Source organism: Lacerta agilis, chromosome 4, assembly GCF_009819535.1.
Source record: "Lacerta agilis isolate rLacAgi1 chromosome 4, rLacAgi1.pri, whole genome shotgun sequence".
Classification (NCBI taxonomy): Eukaryota; Metazoa; Chordata; class Lepidosauria; order Squamata; family Lacertidae; genus Lacerta; species Lacerta agilis.
This window is the reverse complement of record NC_046315.1, coordinates 58,759,399-58,774,715: the sequence shown is the minus strand read 5'-3', so window position 1 is coordinate 58,774,715 and position 15,317 is coordinate 58,759,399. Positions and strand designations below refer to the sequence as shown.

General features: G+C 38.5%; 1 protein-coding gene across 6 annotated transcripts in view; it reads right to left on the bottom strand.

The window, feature by feature from the left end:
• The window catches only part of DMD (dystrophin), a 1,040,101-nt gene that overhangs the window by 296,219 nt on the left and 728,565 nt on the right, over positions 1-15,317 (bottom strand). For all 6 annotated transcript variants that reach the window (XM_033147196.1, XM_033147200.1, XM_033147197.1 and 3 more), the window contains one exon: positions 2,872-2,989. In XM_033147196.1, coding sequence (XP_033003087.1) covers positions 2,872-2,989 — 118 coding nt within the window. The remainder of the gene's footprint in view (positions 1-2,871; positions 2,990-15,317) is intronic.

Sequence of the window (15,317 nt, the reverse complement as noted above, 5' to 3'; positions counted from 1 at the left end):
TGACAGTGGTGATGCTTATTTCATTAAGATATCAACAGCAGTGCTGTAATTCACAGTGGTGGTTTCATATATCCTTTTGTGTAAGTGAATGATAGGTTGAAGATTTTGCTATAAAGCTGTCAGACAGCAAGTTTTTCAATAAAAGTATTTTTATTACTATATTGCTCTGGATTGAGACACAGCCTAAAATGTTTTGCAGTGTACTTGAGCCAAAGCTCTTTTTAGCTAGTAACATATTGCTAGGTCTATTTGGATGAAAACTACAGAGTTTTGTATAAAAAGTTATTAAAGTAGGTATGGGATGTGGCCCAGCTAGCGATCACCTGCTAGTTCACATAAGCATAAACATAATTAACCAAATATACACTAACACTGGATGGTATTCAACTAAATTTTACTCACAGCAGGTCTAATGAAATTAATGGACCCAACTAAATCATGTTCATTAATTTCAATGGGTCTAATCAAAGTAAACCTTTGTTGAATACCACCCAATGAACTCCATAAATATGGAGCAATAAGAGAAAAGGCACAAAGATGTAAAACAAAATAATTTGTACATATTAAACAAGCAGCAAAGACTCTGAAGAACGCAAAGACTCAAAAGGCGAGTCTACAGAATTGAAAAATGGAAAAAATAAATTGGTGTTTGAGAATGGATACATTTAAAGCAAATACTCTAGTTTTAAAGGCACTGAAAAACTGAAAAGGTTAACAAATGCAAATAAATCAAGAGCAGAAAAGCATAGTACAGGAGCCCACCCTGCCCTGCCCACCCACTTATGTGTGACTGACTCGCCTGCAACTGCTTATGTACATAGCGCTGGGAAATAATTAAATTCAAACCCAGAAATGGCGGGAGAAAGCTGGAGAGGAGCCTGAAGAGGACGTCAATGAGGGTGGAAGAAGCCTCAAAGAGAGCAGAGGTGCAGCAGGGAGTTGTTTATGCTGCTCAGCCTCCTCAACTAACAGCTTGTGTGTTCTGTAGCACAGCAGCCAGTTTCCTGTATGTCCTCCAGCCTCCTGCTGGTCTCAGAGCTTCAATTCTAGTTGTGGATATTTTTGGATACAGTGTTTTCGGTATGAATTGAAGAGAGAGCAGCAGAGAGGGTGTTTAAGGGGTGTTTAGAGGGTGCTCCCCACTTTACACAATTTCACATATGCGCAAGGGTCTTATGGGAAACCATAACTGAGAAATTACACAGGCTATGCTTTCAGCAAATAGGTGCAATGATCTAGCTAAACAGACCTTATCAAAAGGAGTAGAAGATCATTATCAGTTTGCTAAGATTTATTTTGTACATTAGAACTTTGTGACTGAGATCAACCACTCTCATATAGGGAATGCAGTTCTGGTGAATAATGTGTATTTATTTAATATGTTTTCCATGTTTAATAAATAGTTCCAGTGATAACTTTTGTTACGTAATTAAGAAAAATAACCCACAAATTTAAATTATAGTATCATTTAGATAAATGTAGACTTTTCCTTTAAAAATGTCACATTCACATAGTTATCATATGATTTTATTATGCTTCTCAAGTAGCCTGATTATTCTTGTGAGTGCTGATTTGAAATCAATGCATGGCAAAGAATAATAGCTCACTCCAGTAGAACTTTCATCAGCTAAGGCCTCCAACAATCACATACTTGGAGAATATTTCATTAAATTTGAGTGGCAGAAAGTTGAGTGTATTTTCTAAATAAAATGCAGCCATTAACTTCTTTTGAAAACACACACTTTTTGATGATAGTATATTAACTACAAGAAAATCAACAAAATAGAGTAACTTAATTTCTGTTCAATATGCTCTTTTAAATAAGTTTTTCAGTGCTGTAATAGCACCAGTGCAAAGAACTAACAAATTAGTTGAGAGACTCACAGATGTGTGAGAAGTTTTCTAGTCTTAAAAAAAGGAAAGCAAGAAAATGCAGCCAAGGTGGAGCTGTGTATATGACTGAACAGAGGTCAATGACTTCTCCTATGTTCATCAAAATGCTCCACTCACAAACCTTCTCACTTCATGGAGAGTAAAGCTGTTGGGAGTGACTGTGGTCAGAAAAGCAGCCCAAGGGGAAAGGAATCAAAGCAGCTTCCAGAACTATTGAATGACAAGAAGTGAATTCTTATGAATCTCTCAGCAGCTGGCAGATGTGGTCTGGAATCAAGCTGTGTTGACTTCAAACTACAGGTGCAGCATGTTCAGTCATATTAATACAGATAGCAGAAGCCAGCACCGATTACCTATTCAGACAGCCATATAATTGTAGATTTGGAAGGGACCCCAAGTGTCATCTAGTCAAACCCCCTGCAGTGCAGAATCCTGCCCACAACCATCCCTGGGTGGGCTTAAACCACCAACCTTCTGGTTAACAACTTGATGTAGTTATGGCAAGGATAAGAAAAGTTTGGCATGTGGAAGAGTAATCAGTAATACTAGAATGCATAATTGCAATATATTTTATGAAACATGGGTCTAGGGAGTCATAGACACATGTGATATATAAACATCCAGAGTTAGGCAGATTTTGCCCCAAAATCCTCTCCTGGGGTAAGAGGGCTTTCAGGAAATACCCGGACTGTGGTATGGGGACCTAGCTGAAATTTAGGTAAAATGACTGGTGTGAGTGGACGTCTGCTTGCACAAGCTGCCTTTGTCTGATTTTCTCCTCTCATTGTAGCCTAGGCCTTTTCTGAGGATCCACTAATTCCCAGAAGAGAGTTTTCAGGGGTATTTAGTAGTGCAGTACAGAAGAGAGGTCAGGAAAGCCTTGTTGTGTGAATGGCCTTAAGATCACTTTAATTTTTTTGATACAGGCTAGTATTCTTACAGACGTAAAATAATAGGCATAGAAAATTCACCACTTACTTCGATCAGTAATGACTGTTCTAGCCTCTTGATTGCTAGTTTTATTTTTCAAATTCTGTGCTGCTGTTATTAACTCTTCCAGCTGAGGGCGCCTTTGTTCCAAGTCTTGTAGTGTTGCCTAAAAGCATAAATATGTATTTATATATACACTATGTTTATATTAAAAACATACAAATAAATATTTATAGTTACACCATGTTTATATACATATGCATAACTTGTTTCCTAGAACTAATGGACCACAACAGTGTCATCAACGGTAGTCACTTCTGTGAGTTTTGGTGGCAAACCAATTCAGCCACTAGCAAAACTCAAATCCATGTAAAAATGTGTACTGAATTCTCATTTAAACAAAAATGCTACATACTGTAACTCAGACAGTGGTGGCGATTGTGGCCTGGCATAGTTGCTGGGAAATGATGGGGTAGAGGGAATCAGCCCACAGCTGACATCAGCTTTGGCACTGGCCAGCTTGGGGGGGGGGGGCTGGTGGGATTGCTCACCAAAATTTAAAAATTGATCAGGCCAATTAGGGCCTGGTGGGTGATACTCAGGTGATGGACCAGGCAGGGCCAGAATTCTGTGGCGTCTGCCAGCTGGGCATAAAAGCCAGGTGCACTTCCAGCAGACAGTGCAGTCAGGAAGTAATAATCCCACGTACCCTGTATGCTGTGGCAGCCTGGAGGTAAGCGGGCTCATGTATGGCCTTGCTGTGGAATTATTTGGTTGCTGTAATCGGGGCCAGGGGAGAAAATTGCCCATGGACGTATTGGAACTTTCTGGGAGTTTTGTCTTCCTCACAGCAATTGTCACAACTTTGGGCAGAAGAGGTGAGGCACATTGGAGCTGAAGTGCATCAATCTTGCTTGAAAGAAGGTGAACAGGTCAATGTTTCAGACAGTATCCTGGTTCGGTTGAATGGGTAGATTATTTGCCATCCTGCCATCACCGCTGTCAAAATGAACTTGTATTGGCCTTATGATCTACCCCTGTCGCCTGCAGGTAGTGAGGCTTGGCTGATGAACATCTACTGGGCCTACAAGATTGCAGATGTGAATGGTTTGGAAGCAAGCCAGCTGGGAGGGGGTGGCCTCTTGTAGCAGAAAAAGGCATTTGGTTGGATCCTTAGTCTAAAGCTGGGGGTGCCGCACCCCCCAAATCTAGAAAACTCAGGGTACCCCAGGAAGGGGACTAACGTAGGCCATAGAACATCATTGAATGGTGTCCTGGTGGTATTTCTCCATTAGATCTGTATCAGTGTGGGGAATCCTTTCACCAGGATCAACACTAATGGAGATATCAGGCTAGCTGATTCAGGATACATAGGCAATGCCTATGCCAAATCCAATTTATATTTGTAATCAATAAAAGTTGTGGCTATTTCAATCCCAGGAAGGGTGTCATGTCTCTCTTACAGTATACACACTATCAATCCCCTCCCTCAGTAACCACTGGCTTGCAGCGCTGTGGTCCGCAATACCCATATATAAATACAATAGATAATTATAACGTGTGTGTGTGTGTGTGTCAATGTCCTGACTTATTGAGCAAAATGTTCTGGGATTAAGCCAATTCCACAGAACAAGGAAGGATACACACAACAGCCCAGTACCAAGTACATTAGCAAAGTGGTAAATCACTTGAAACTGAAGCCTTGGTGAGCACTAAGCATAGCAGCAAACCAATCAGTTCTTAAATGAGAATGTGATGAAAACAGCTGGGCACAATGCACAATAAAAATTAGCCATGATGATGGCCAAATTTAGTCAGGTTAGAGCTGTCGAATTCTGTGTAAAAGTTTGTTCACAATGGATTCCTTCTCTATCACTCCTAAGAATTAGAAGAGAAGGATAAGCTGAATGGTTTTATGGACTCATTACTAAGGTATCTAACAGGGGCATTGCCCCCCCCTCAAATAGATGCTATGGTGTTCAAAGATTGATTTCTTTACAACTATAGAGTATACTAGAAATTGTACAGTTATCATCATTGTCTATTCAAACACGGTTAAGAGTAGAAGTTGCACCCAATCTTTAAAATTCATTTTGAAGGAATATCTTTTCTTTCCTTCCTTCTTTCTTTCATTCTGGTCACTGTCACTTTCATAACCTTTGCATTCAAGTAAACTAGTTTTTCCAAATGCCAGATGAAATTATATGAACCAACAGCAAACTTTTTTTTTAATGTAAAACTAATGCTACTGACTTTTAAGACTTTTCCCATATTTGTGGTTAGTGACTGTTCAAGGGAAATCTAATTTTCAGGTTCCTCAGTTTTATAGATTCTTTACACAAAAGTGTGGCTGAGATATGGAACAAATTGCTGAAGTCAGCAACTGAATGTGAATAATGTGAATCAGCTAAGGAAAAAAAGAATGTGAATAATTCCAAAAATAACTGGACTTGTAGATATGGAATACTGGACTTATCTGAATTGCCTTTAGTTATCTGTTGAAATAAAAGACTACCGGTAAGTGGTTGTGGGCCAATGCAATCTACAAAGTCGTTCTGCAAGCCGACATATAAGCAAAGGATGAACTAGAATTTTATCATGCTGCACAGTTACTTCAGTTAGTCTTCAATTGTTCAATTTTCTGTATTCATTTTTTTTAATGTATCATTTACAGAAGCTAAAGGTGAGAGGAGAAGCCAACTCCTTGTTTCCCACAGGAGGATCCCTTTCTTTTCCAATGAGGTCCCATCTGATTCAGGCTCTAGGAGCTGAAGGTCCTGACAAAATCTCATTTTACCACAGATGCCATCAGATAAAAACATATATCTCTGTTATTTTGAGAGTAAACTGATGATGACCGTCTTCTACCCCACTTGCTACTCATCATAGCTCTTTTCCACATATGACGCATAAGCAGGGACTTCTTTTCTGTCATCCCATACCCCACCAAACCTGTAGATCTGCATCTTTCCAAAGTTTAGTTACAGGTAGGTTTAAAGTTGCATCAGTGTATGGAATTTTTTTAGCAAGGAAGTAGAGGTTATTAGTATTCTGAGATGCCGGCTGATTATGTAAAGCTGGCACATTATATGTGTGCATTTGTAAAGACTACAATAAAATCTTTAGAATACGGCACATGTAAACAATATAAGGAAATGTAGATATATCACATCTACTACATTGCACCTGCATAACAAAAATGCATGGTTAAATTAATAACTAGATTGTTTGTTTTTGTTTTCCTTGCACTGAGAAAAATGTGTTTGAGAGGAAAGAAACTTCATTTACATATGCAAATTATTTCAGAATTAAATTACAAAATACAGTATTTTACTGATTTCAAGTCATTAACTTTCTTTTTCATAAGAAACATTTTTTTTTTTATTCAGCACAAAGTTCCATTCCATTAGCTACAATTCTCCCTCCAGGAAATCATTATAAATAGAAACTATATCCTTTAACAAAATTGGAAAAAATGGAGCAATTAGTTATCCAGCAGCAGTACTAAACGAATATGGCTCTGTAAAACAAAAATAGTAACAGGAAACACTTTTCCTCTCTAAGCTTCAGTTAATTCTTACAAGGAAAAAAAAATACTGATTTACAGCTGTATCCACATAACAGCATCTTCAGGCCCTATAAGCTATCTATCTGAAATATCATCTTTCATATTACATAATTCCAAAGCAGCCAAGTTTACTGTCTTCCAATAAAAAGTGGGCACTTGGAATCCATGCGAGGAAGCAGACTTATTATTCTAATATGACAACCAGGCTGCCTGTAGGTGGTTTTGATGGGGATGTGCATCCAAAGCGTCATTTCAGAGAACAGTTCATTTTTGGAACTCAAATGGGGGTTGATGCTGTGGAACGATGAGATTCTATTAAGCAGAAAGAACCTTGTGGGTGCTTTTACAATGGTAAGTAGATCATGATATTACCTCTGTCTCAGATAGATTGAAAAAAGCCCTCTGCTTCTGTGCTAATGTATGTGACAGGCTGCAGAATCAAGAGGCCACCATGTCACATGTTATCACCTCATGGACACTGGCTGGCTGCTGGACTTCTAGATGTGCTGGAGAACTCTGATCCTTACGTAACCAGAAGTTACATGCTTAGTGAAAACTAAACAGACTGACCGTTAAATGACCTATCTTCTATCTTGATATTGATGACTGCAGAGAGAAAGAACTGTGCACTTCCTTGATACATAGCATGGCAGCTCCCCGTGTCTTGGTTCAGAGCTTTTGAACTGAAGACATGGCGATGGTAGGGCAAAGAAGGTGCCTTTTCCAGCTGCCTTACAAACTGCATGGTCCATGCTGCTCCCACAACATTTATTGGTTGTGGATTGTACCTTCCTAGAGATACGGTATTATTTTTATTATTTATTAAATAATAGCTACAAAAGAGAGGGCCTTTTCTGTGATGGCACATCTACTCCGGAATGTGCTGACATTGTGATCATAATGTGCAGCATGTTAAAAAAAAAAATATTTGCCCAGGTGTTTTAAGTAGTCATGCATTATAGTTTTAAAGTTTTACTGCTGCCTCTTATTTTGCTAATTTATTATGAATGTCAATGTTTTATTGCTTTGCTTTGTTTTGTTGTATTTGGCATGACAGATTTATTCATGCCCATTTAACACTGCCTGGGATCTTTTTGGATGAATTGTGCCGTACACATATTTTTTAAATAAATGGGCAGAAATGTGCAACTAGTTTGGAATGAAATCTTTGGCATATGTGGTCTGCAGTTATTAGATACGAAATGCTTCCACCACAACCCCTCCTGGTTCATTTCAGAAATTGTCCACAAAAATACTTCTAAAATGGACTTCTAGCAAAGTTTTCAAATCCTACACAAACAATATATAAAAACCATAAAAACAGCAGCGATAAAACTGTCAGCAGATGCACAAATCTTATTATAGCAATTTTGAATGAACGTAAGAGCCCTGCTGCATCAAACCAAAGTTCAGCATCCTGTTCTCACAGTGGATAAGATGCTTATGGAAGCCGGAATGCAGCACATGATCTCCACAGCATGCTCTTCCCACTCAGGTACCACAGTGACTAGTATTCAGAGGTATACCACTCCTAATACTGGAGGTAATACACAGTCACTAGTAGCCATTCATAGCCCTATCTTCCATGATACAGTGTTTTACCTAGCAACAGAAATAAAACAAGGAAGTGGCTTCGCATATCTGGAATTTTAGAACACAGAACTTACTCTGTTTCTATATCAATATCACAAGAAAAACGGAATGCAGAGGAAGGCATCTCCCCTTGATCTGAGGGAGATAATACACAGGATATTGGAATCCCAATGTATGCAGGACACATTTATCTGGGTATAAAAGCAATGGAGATGTACCATAAGAGTGAGATAACTTATCCAAATGCCAATAAAATTGTTACAGAGGCAGTTTAATAGGAAGAACAAATGAGAGGTTTTTCAGTGTAAATTTAAAAGCATGAGGCTTAAGGAAAGCAACTTGACAGAGGACTCAAACTGAAAACTGTTTCCTAAATGCCTAATGAAGAATGAACTCACTTGCAGAACATCAGAGAGTGGATAGGTAGGTAAGAAACTGTGATTTTTGTGATGGCAACAATATGCCACTATATACAGGTGAAACTCGAAAAATTAGAATATCGTGGAAAGGTTCATTTCTTTCAGTAATTCAACTTAAAAGGTGAAACTAATATATGAGATAGACTCATGACATGCAAAGCGAGGTATGTCAAGCCTTTATTTGTTATAATTGTGATGATTATGGCGTACAGCTGATGAGAACCCCAAATTAACAATTTCAACTTTGGGGTTTTCATCAGCTATACACCATAATCATCACAATTATAACAAACAAAGGCTTGACATATCTCGCTTTGCATGTCATGAGTCTATCTCATATATTAAACTCCAGTAGCTAATGAAAACAATTGCTTACATAAATGGACTTTTCCACGATATTCTAATTTTTTGAGTTTCACCTGTAATGTATCCCTGGTTGGAGATAATTGGAGAAATTTTATATTTCCTGTAAAAAAAAAAAGAATATTCCACAAAATCCATATGAGGAAATAGGTAAGGATTTGCAGAAACAGGAGCTATGGAATTACACAAATTATTTGCATTTGCAAATATTTGATCTGGAGCACCTAAATATGCTGACGTTCATTACAGGAAATATTGTGGATAAATCATTGAAATACATCTATGTTTTCTAGCAAGCCAGATTCTCCCCAATCCAGTGTACTTCATTAAAGTGAGCCTGATCTCTTTTATATAATTATATAGTTCTAAAAAGGTTACTAGGAATCTATTTATTCCACCCCTCCTTACATACTGATGAACCTTATCTCTTTAAGCATTATATGTGATTGTCAGTAGCATCAGACTGATTAATCTCAGAAGTCACCTTCAGCACTATCTAGTCAAACACAAACACAGAGCAGAAGGAGACTAGAAAGGAAAAGGGTAATGTTCACACTATTTGTGAGCATATGGTAAAATGTCAACTAATGGGGTCAGGTTGACAGCAGCTTACCCGTTGGAAATCAGATGTCATGATAGATTCTGCTAGCTGAGAGAAGATATTAAGAAAATAAGAGGATAAAAATGACACTTCTGACGGATAATAAAACAATTAAGGGTGAATCAGTCCATGGATAGGAAGCTTGAACTAATAAATTTAAACAAATTCATAGGGAGGGGGGTTGATGTCAAAGCCTAATAAAAGTTAAAGTATCATTAATGTTTAAAAATATGAGTGTTATACATAGTTGTGATACTTTGATCATAACAATTTACCAAACACACCTACAAATATTGCTGGTTATACTTTAAGGAATACATTCCAAAATTTATTCTCAACATCAGTCCATAAAGGTTTTTATACACTTTACTGTAAGCTACTCAAATAATGTAGCACATATTGAGGGGAAACATGCACACGTCTTGTTTACTCGTATGTATTTTTAATTTCCAAGGTTGCACAAACATACCATTGCTAACATTATAATCTACAAAATGTAACAATTTGCACAGAGGAAAACACTTATCTTTACAAAGGGAGTTAAATTTTTCATTAAAGTTGTGGGAAATACACATATCATTTCTCTGTCTCTCTTGACTTCTTCTGTGTCTATATATCCTATGCTCTATTAGCTCTGTACCACTGTGGGAAATGTTAGCACATAATATCATTTCACTCTTGATTGAATCTACCTGAAGGAGTGATTTCCCCTCATATGCTTATGTATCATTTTTCATGTTAGTTCTCTTGCAAATGAACCCCAGGTATTGTTTGGAGACATATTAACAAGTGGAAATTGAGATAAACCCATTCTCTTGGGTTTTAACAGAACCTAATTTTGCTTCTTATTAATTAAAACAATATTGCCATAGTATTTATGTTACTTCTTTTAGTGTTTTGTCAGAAGCATAAAGAAGCCACTATTGTGCTTTAAACCTCACTTACTGGCTGCCACAGCACACAGCATCATGCTCATCAGCCTGTCTCTGGCACAAATGTTTCTTGCACTACATCTATAAGCTTTCCTCACTGAGAAATCTTGCTCAGAAAAAACAGTTCAAGCAAAGCTGGCAAGAAAGGAATGGCTGCAAGAACAGACAAAAAAGCCAACAGAATTCATTGTCAGGGAAATAGACAGGCAAAGGGATTGCTTCCTTGGCTAATTATTTAAATTGTGGGCACAGAGTCTCAGGGGTGCTGCAGGGAGCACCACAACTATGAGGTAAAATGTAAAGCAAGAGGTGAGCAGGGGCACCGAGTTTTGGCGTCATGCAAGGCGATGTTGAAATTTGAGACTCTAAGGTCTGCCACTGCCCTCTATCTACAGCATGGAGTCTACACTGAACTGACTCTCTAATGAAGCCAGCGTCACATTTCAAGGACTTTGTCTTTCAATATCGGAAAAGCTTAGAGCCTTTCTATGCCACAGCATTGAACTTGAAAAGCACACCCCTGTCTACAGACACATCCCTGTCTAAAAATAAAAATGTCAGGGTATATTAGGCCACACTAGTTACCAAGGATAGATTTAAGGGCTATAAATAACTTCAGAAATTAATGTATGGCCAGCACAAAGGTTCAGAAAGAACAATCTAATAAACTGTAAGTTATTAGACTGTAAACAAAGATGGTGCACTCGTATTCCCTTCCCCCATTATACCTCTCTCCTTTCATGTGTAATTCAAGACTTCTGGAGTTTGTTACTCCACACTTTTCCTGTTTGCTTGCTCACCTTCTAAGGTGGGTGGTATAGCAACCAGGCCTTGGTCACACCAGTGATCAGGCAGCTAACTGTGAAGTGGGCCAACCAGTGGTGATTGGCCAATGTCAGCAGCTGACATGTGGATATTCCCTAGGGAGTAGGCCCAACTGGACCGAGAACTCCCAGAAGTGCAAGCTGGATTTCAAAGGGGCAGAGTAACGAGAGACCAAATTGAAAATATGCGCTGATTAAAATATCATTTGGTAAAAAAGCTGAACTATATCTATTAGGAATATTGAATAATGAAATTCCAAAAGATAGAATAAACATCCTGCTTTATGCGACAACAGCCGCAAGAACCCTTATAGCTAAATATTGGAAAGGGAATCAAATACCATCAAAGGGAGAGTGGCTGAGTAAAATGACAGAATATCTGGAACTAGCGAAGCTAACAGATGCTATCAGAGGGAAATCAAGAGATATGGTTAAAAATCAATGGAAGTACCTTAATAACTATCTGAATAAACAAGAAGTAAGTGGAAGATTTTGGTTGCGTTTAGAATAATAGGACGAAATATGGCTTAAAAAAACTGAGTTTTATTTGTATTTGTATTTAATTTGTACTTGTTAATAAAGCGGTAAAAATGTAAAAAATGACAGATATAATAAGTATTATACTAGATGTATGAACCGTTGTAAAAGCAGCGGAAGTATATGTAGAAAGTATTGGTAAAGGTTTTTCTTTTTGATGACTTATCTGGTCCTGATCTTCCTCTCTGAAGATCCTTTTTTTTTTCCTTCTTTGTTTTCCTTTTTTCTTCCCTCTATTTCTCTTTCTCTTCTTTTCTCTGCCTTTCTTCTTTTTCTTTGCCCTTCTTTTCCTTTTTTTTCTTTTCTTTTTTTTCTTGTTCTCTCTCTCTTTTCTTTAATCTTACATCTTTTTCCTCTTCTCTTTTTGCTTTTTTCTAGTTAACTAAGATATGTGAGATTTATTTCATTATTCCTTAGGTATGTGTGAGAGTGTATTTGTATATGCATATGCTTGTATGTAATTATATTTTAATGGAACAATAAAGGACTTTTAAAATTAAAAAAAAAAATATTTGCTGGATTATTGAGAAAGCTAGAGAGTTCCAGAAAAAAATCTACTTCTGCTTCATTGACTATGCAAAAGCATTTGACTGTGTCAACCACAGCAAACTATGGCAAGTTCTTAAAGAAATGGGAGTGCCTGATCACTTCATCTGTCTCCTGAGAAATCTCTATGTGGGACAAGAAGCTACAGTTAGAACTGGATATGGAACAACTGATTAGTTCAAAATTGGGAAAGGAGTACGACAAGGCTGTATATTGTCTCCCTGCTTATTTAACTTATATGCAGAATTCATCACGCAAAAGGCTGGACTGGATGATTCCCAAACTGTAATTAAGATTGCCGGAAGAAATATCAACAACCTCAGATATGCTGATGGCAAAACCTTAATGGCAGAAAGTGAGGAGGAATTAAATAACCTTTTAATGAGGGTGAAAGAGGAGAGCGAAAAATATGGTCTGAAGCTCAACATCAAAAAAACTAAGATCATGGCCACTGGTCCCATCACCTCCTGGCAAATGGAAGGGGAAGAAATGGAGGCAGTGAGAGATTTCACTTTCTTGGGCTCCATGATCACTGCAGATGGTGACAGCAGTCACAAAATTAAAAGACGCCTGCTTCTTGGGAGAAAAGCAATGACAAACCTAGACAGCATCTTAAAAAGCAGAGACATCACCTTGCCGACAAAGGTCCGTATAGTTAAAGCTATGGTTTTCCCAGTAGTGATGTATGGAAGTGAGAGCTGGACCATAAAGAAGGCTGATCGCCGAAGAATTGATGCTTTTGAATTATGGTGCTGGAGGAGACTCTTGAGAGTCCCATGGACTGCAAGAAGACCTAACCTATCCATCTGAAGGAAATCAGCCCTGAGTGCTCATTGGAAGAACAGATCTTGAAGCTGAGGCTCCAATACTTTGGCCACCTTATGAGAAGAGAAGGCTCCCTGGAAAAGACCCTGATGCTGGGAAAGATTGAGGGCACAAGGAGAAGGGGACAACAGAGGACGAATTGGACAGCGTTCTCGAAGCTACCAACGTGAGTCTGACCAAACTGCGGGAAGCAGTGGAAGACAGGAGTGCCTGGCGTTCTCTGGTCCATGGGGTCACGAAGAGTCGGACACGACTAAACGACTAAACAACAACAACTTTATCAGTGTTGTTGCCAGAACTACCATTTAGCATTACATAGAAGGTACTAGCATTATTTGTCTCTTGTAATTGGGGGGGGGGGGGTCAGAAAAGGTGCTAGGCTGATTTTGAAAGGTATAAAAGGGAATTGTAAGCTCTCAGCATTTATTTTGAGATATGGTCCTTTATGTTTTACACTTATTGCACCTAGTGCATTTTTATATGGAATGGGAACAGGCGTGAAGCAGCAAGCTAGATCAAAGGGCATTTCTGATTATGTTTCTGACAGATTTTTAAAGTGATTTTATAGAAGCTGACATCAGAGAAAAGCTTAGCATCCATGCTTCACAAAACTGGATTATTTATACCTTTGTTATAAGGCAATCTTTTGTGGTGAGAAAAGGGTAAATTTTAAACAATTTTCTCTTCTGTTCTCTCCTGAGTAAAGAAACAGTTCATCTATGTTTTCACCTTGGGGGTTCTCCTAGGTTTATTATCTGTTCCTAGTTGGGGATTTAGAAATAATCTTGCCTCAGAAAACAGATAACAAAGATCCAATTTTCTCCTATTTAGACAGATTTTAAATAAATTTCTGCAAGCAATATATTATTTCAAAATCCCAAGCCTTTGGTCTGCATAAATGTAAGCTGATGGTGTCATGTAAATGCTTTTATTGTAAATATTGAATTATATATAAATAAAATATTTCAGTGTGGTAAAATAAATCACATGTTTAGACAATACCTGATAAATGGGAAACCCTAAGTAAGCATTCTTTTTTAAAAGATGAAAAGGGAAAGCAAAATCTGGATTTGAATTCTATCATCTACAGATGAAAGATGCAAAAGACATCCTAAACATAATGAGCATACTTAAGATCTTTTCGAACAAGGTGTAAGCAGCTCATCTTTATGCAGTTCTCACAGAAGTCCCTTATCAACGACAGATCCATATGCCACACATAGGGCACTTTGATAAAAGACCAGAATCAATTTGGAAAGAAATCATTCTCCCATGCTCCTAAATTCTGTTTACCGCTTTTCAGTAGCATGGTGTTGCACCATGGCACCATCCAACTGCCTCCCTGCCAGGTCCTCAGCCATCGGGAGATGCAACAGTCTCTCCCGCTGGCCAAGGGAACAGTTGGATTGGTCCGGTTGCCAAATTAGCCAATGGCAACCAAACTAGGGGATGAGCACATTCTGGACGCAGGCCTGACCAGGTCCCGCAGGATTTCACTCAGGTCCACAACCAAAATATAAAAGGAATGCCCCATTTAGTATTCTGGTTTCCTTTGGATCTCCCTCCTACTCTCCCTTCAGCTAGGCTGTTTCTTATCCATCACAGAAGTAGGACTGCTTTCCTGACCTTATTATGGATTAAGATCAGTCACCGTATTCAGGGCTGGGGAGGAATTTGTCCTTCAGGTTCATATGCTGACATTGGGGGTTTTGCCTAGCCCATAGCAATCGGCACAACTCTGGTGGGGAAAGCATTGGGTAAAAGCCTTAGTCATGGTTGGAGGGAGGTTCTATGCCTTTCCTGCCCCTCCAAGGCTTGGGATGCCCCATTAACGACTTCTTGCTTCTACCAAACTACTGCTTCTTACTCACCCAACCACCTTTCCACCATGCCTGCTGGGATCTGGCTAGACTTGACTTTCTTTCAATCCAACTCAGAGGAAGCTCTGAGTTGGATGAAATTCACGCATGACCCAAATTTGTTTCTGAAGCTACTGTAGGCAGCTTCGACCTGAGTCTCTTTCATGAAACAGCTCTCCTCAATCTGCTATTCCCCTGAGAGGAAAGGTTCTATTGCCAACCATGATAGCTTCCCAGCTGGAGCTAAGGGTAGCTCATGGAGGTGATTTTAATCAGGAATGTCATGTTAAGGGAAAATGTTAAAAGTCCCTTTCTGCTTTTTTTTAAATACTCCATGTAAAATATATTTCTCTTCTAAAACTGCTTCATAAAAAAAAGTTAATTCATACTTTCCCATTGCAGTAATCTTGTTTTCCTGGAATCATGT